Source organism: Manihot esculenta, chromosome 6, assembly GCF_001659605.2.
Source record: "Manihot esculenta cultivar AM560-2 chromosome 6, M.esculenta_v8, whole genome shotgun sequence".
Lineage (NCBI taxonomy): Eukaryota > Viridiplantae > Streptophyta > Magnoliopsida > Malpighiales > Euphorbiaceae > Manihot > Manihot esculenta.
Window position 1 is genome coordinate 30,304,047 of NC_035166.2, and position 4,768 is coordinate 30,308,814.

Genomic DNA, 4,768 nt, shown 5'->3' on the forward strand with positions numbered 1-4,768 from the left:
TTGCCATTAACTGTATTCCATATTAAAAAAAATGACATGGAATATTCCAGATTTCAAAAGTTTTCGCAACATACACATAAATAGGCAAATTTATTTGTGCCTGCTTGTATACATTAGGGGGGCCATCTGTTTAACGTGGTCATTCAACCTGCCACATCAGTGTATGCACTGGATGTATAAAAATACATATATACTTTATGGCTCTTCTTGTGTCGTAGTCGTCAGCTTTTCATGCTTTTTACTAGAGATACTATCGGTTAATTCACGGCCCTTGGTTTCAAATGGAAAGAAGCAGGCGCAGATCCCTGATACAAAAACTACACCCACAAAAAGAAGAAGTGCCGCAGTTTGATGGCAACTTTGCACCAAACTTACTGCTACAAAAGGGCAGACCATCCCACCAATCCTTCCCATTGAGCTGGCGACTCCAACACCTGTTGATCTCACTGAAGTTGGGTATATCTACATGGTGGATAAAAGAGAATGGTTATTTCAAAAAGGAAGTTTTTAACTGCTATCGTAGCTTCAATGGTTCATTTGGAAGAGACAGAAACAGAGGCATTGAGAAGGAAAGGAGAAAAAGTTTTAACAAATAACCCTAAAGCGTTTATCAAGAAATTGAGATTCAGCTTTGTCAGTGACCTTAATGAAATACCAGAAGGGACCATACAATAAATAAAAGGCATGGGTGAAAATTCAACTCCCTTTGATTTACCTCTGGCGCATAAATAAAAACAACTGCGAAGGTTCCTGTTATGCATATTCGAGCTCCAAAGAGAAGGACCACTGTTACAGCTCGGGACTGGTGGACCACCAGTGGCAGCAGGAATATGCAACAGACGAAGAACATAACCGCCATTGAAAGTTTACGGCCAAATTTGTCAATTACGAAAGCTGAAAAGATGAGCCCCGGAAGCTCTACAGGTAAAATAAAGTTGGACGACATGTTGATCAGCTGCTCCTGAGGGAGCTCAAGAATCACCATTATCATACAAATAAGCAATATTTTGTTTACTTACCTGCAAAACTGGTGATGAAAACATCTTTATAGTTAACACTCCCAGAATTGTGTGATTGCGTTCCATTTGAATTACATTTGTTATTCCCACTGTTCAACTCGGTGGTCAGCAACACGAGGCCATAGTATGAAAATGCATTCCCAAAAAATACAACCCACAGGAGCAAGGTCGACCTAATTAATTTTGGTGACAGAAGCATTAACAATGATCTGAAGACCCCCAAGTCAGAGTCCTTCCACCTGGGCGGACTAGAGCTACTATCTTCATGTCCATCCTCTGGTGAAACTCTCCTCTCTTGTAACTCAACTTCATGGTCAGTAACAAGATTACCAGGGGGCAGTACCTTTCCATTTAGTTTGCCTATTTTCTCTAAAATCCTAAGGGCATCATCTTTTCTACATTTCAAGCATAAATACCTAGGTGACTCGGGCGTTATAATATAGAATATAAGGAGAAGCAACGAAGGCAAAGCAGACAAACCAAGTAACCACCTCCAACCTAATCTTGGAATAATAGCCTGCAAACATATAACATTTGGATGAGGATGAGGATATTTCAAAAATGCGTATCTTATTATATATGATAATCATACAGTACAAAAAACAATCAGCTTGGCGTAAGCCCCAAAGTTAATGATTTGGCCAAGCTTTGAAGAACAATGTGTTCTTGGACAACTAAAAAATGCACACTCATTGCTATTTAATGTTGTGAAACAGTGTAGACCAAGTAGAAAATTTATATATACCAATTTAAAAACAAGAGATGGCGGACAAATTTCAAACTTTTTTATCCGAACCTGACAGATTTCATATCTTTTTTCCCACATATGAATCAACAATGTGTTGAGTCAGGTATCACTCCCATCGCTTAGCAAAATAGAAGTAATGCAAAAAGTTCCATAGAGAACATAAACAACCCACAATAATAGAGAAGACAATATTAATGCTAGAAGAAGAACGATTCACACAACAATAACTAGTCAGGTGCACAACAATTTTACTGACTTCTGAAACTTCCTAAATTTTAGGCCCCGGTAGCTCATGCAATCTATATATTTAAATAAGCATGAGAAACAATTAAATAGAAATAGAACAAAAAAAGTGACGTTTTTGCGATGAAGAATCCCACTTGTGGACTAGGGAAGAAGTGTACGCAGTCTCTTACCTCTGCTTCCCAGAAAGGTTATTTCCATGGTTCAAATTTGGGAGCTCCGAGGTCACAGATAGAGTAATATTACTGAATAAAACTCCAAGGAAAAAGTCTTTTGCCTATGGCTCTGAAAGACTAATCTTAGCGAAGAGCTATCATATGATGTTGAAGACAGGTACCATAATTTCACCTTTTTTATGAACTTTAACCAGTCTAATAATAAGATTTTGTCTAGTTAGTTCAATTGGCTATAGGATATATAGTTCAAGATTCAATATATACTGAGAAGATGAATCAACAATGTCCAAAAGTTTGATGAAATCATAAGTATACCCAAGCGAGAGCAGCCTCCAGAATTGTTCCAATGGTCCAGAATCCTTGGAAAATAATCATCCAAGTTCCTCTATTTGGTGTAGGTATAAACTCTAAAAACCAGGACAAGATTACAGGAACGCCTCCCAAACCAACGCCAACCAAACAACGAGAAAGAATCAATGCAACATAGTTTGGGGCAAAGGAACTCAGAAATCCAGCTGCTGAAGTAACTATTGCTGTAACTAGAAATCCCTTCCTGAAAACAACAGAGTCAATGATTAGGGCGTCATTTACAAGATAAGTGCTCTTGTTGTATATGTGATGTTTTAAGAAGGATTAAGCACAAGAAAGAGAAGTGAAATGAGAAAAGAAATTAATTGAGAAGGCTAATTAAAATGACAGAAGGGTCACCTCACCTCCTTCCATATTTATCTGAAACTAAGCCCCATATGTAGGCTCCAAACAGCATGCCAACAAAAACCACACTGGTTAGTAGGCTTTCTTGCTTAGAAGTAAGTCCCCATTCATGCTGAACTGCTGGTCCAACAAATGAGAGAATCATCATCTCCATTGCCTCTGAAATCCAACCCATGCCAGCATAAAGAAGAACAAGGTATTGGAATTTCCCAAAACCCGTTGCCAAAAGTGCTTCATCAACAGTGTAGCTTGTTCCTTCATTGGCCATCTGGTTTTTGGTGGAGAGGAAAACAAGAGGTGTTATTGAGACTGAACAGTATTATGATTTTAGTGATATTGATGCACTAAAAATCTAATTAAAATTGTATACAATCTTAAAATTTATATAGGGAAAAACATAACCTTAACAACTATATTTAAAAACTAAAATCGTAACTAATTAATCTACTTAACTTATCTTCAAAGTTCCCCTTTTTTAGTGAAGCTATAAAACAGTTCCATCAAACTAGGGACTTATTTTCAATATCACAATGAAGCTTAAATAGAAATAAATTTTATTGTATATTACAATCTCATAAATATTTTAAAACATAACATGTTAGGTAACTCTAACTATTCATGAATCATCAAACTTAATAATTTATTCTAATTAATAAGATTTCAATAATTATTTATTCTAATTCATTCTCATTAATTCAAATACATGTAATTCTAACAAAAACATTATAATTCCCATTCCCACGTGTCTTACATAGTATGAATGCGTAAGTATGAACATTTTAGTTGAAACTAAACTTTATTTCCTTTAAAAAGTCACTTTTCATGTAAATTAATTTATTCAAAAATAACAATAATAATAATAACGCTAATTCACCAATTAAAAAGAAGTTCCAGTAGATATATTCATAGAAACTAGTGTGTAAGTAAACATTAAGCACTATGAGAATCTCTATAATCTAGGAAATATATATATATTAAGATTCTTGAAATCTATCTTCTTCTCTCTCTCTAAGAGCTTATCATTTCTGCTTTTGAAAACTCATCTCCTCCTTAAAACTGGTTGATCCTCCATGAAACCTTTATCATCAAAAGGTCGGAATTTCAGTACTGACAATATTCTGGTTAAAATTATCTTGCTATGCACTCAGGGTTGTGATAGTGTTAAAATCGAGCAAGATAAGCGGAATAGATTGAAACAGAATCAACAAAATCATCAACCCAACGATACAGCAAGAGAAAAGGCGAGCAACAGTTAGGGCAACTGAAAATTGAACAACACACCTTAGCTGGGATCTCTTTTTGCCCTTTGCTTGTGGGGGTGTATTGTATGATTTTATGAGGCTAAAATTGAGTAATTATACGAAGCATAAGTCAAATAATACAGGAATCAAGAAGCTAACGTTTCTTCCTTCTCTCTGCTTTTTCTTTTTTTTTTTTTTAATTATTATTTTTTATCTATATATGTTGTTTGTCTTCTTTCGGCGGGCCCGTTTCAAATATCAAGGCTAGTGATCTTTTTCCAGGATTCATGGATCTGGGCATTGACTCCTCCTTCGTTTCCTTCAGCTAAATTAGTGGATAAATATTTTATTGATAATTCTTTTACTAATTTTTTTATTATTTAAAATTCTATATTTACTTACTTTTAAAACCAACTAATCATACTTTACTTTTGAAGTCCACTGAGAATTAGACATGTGTACAATTTTATTAATATTTATAATATATATAGAAGTGTAAAGGCTAGAAGTAATAGTGGAATTGTAAATAGTAATATTAATAGTATATCATTAAAAAATGTAATTTTATAAAAAATAAATTTGAAAATTATAAATTAATTTTTAAAATTTGTTATTTTCTTTTCTAAA

The 4,768-nt window shown here is 34.5% G+C and overlaps 1 protein-coding gene across 1 annotated transcript; it reads right to left on the minus strand.

Annotated features, from left to right (window-relative positions):
- On the minus strand, positions 1–4,335 carry LOC110618327 (organic cation/carnitine transporter 7). The gene is made up of 6 exons (XM_021761493.2): positions 4,182–4,335; positions 2,900–3,168; positions 2,502–2,739; positions 1,020–1,536; positions 716–918; positions 1–462 (listed from the first exon to the last, which is right to left on the minus strand). Exons 2-6 carry the CDS (start codon positions 3,166–3,168, stop codon positions 196–198), a joined length of 1,494 nt encoding a protein of 497 aa, XP_021617185.1. The 5' UTR covers positions 4,182–4,335; the 3' UTR covers positions 1–195.
- Positions 4,336–4,768: the final 433 nt, after the last annotated feature.

Bases quoted from the DNA above. Each gene is read 5' to 3' on its own strand.
- LOC110618327 (XM_021761493.2), bottom strand. From the start codon at position 3,168: ATGGCCAATGAAGGAACAAGCTACACTGTTGATGAAGCACTTTTGGCA. The intron at 2,740-2,899 runs GTGAGGTGACCC...TGTTGTTTTCAG, and splicing joins TCAGATAAATATGGAAGGAG to GAAGGGATTTCTAGTTACAG. The intron at 919-1,019 runs GTAAGTAAACAA...TTTTACCTGTAG, and splicing joins TTTCATCACCAGTTTTGCAG to AGCTTCCGGGGCTCATCTTT.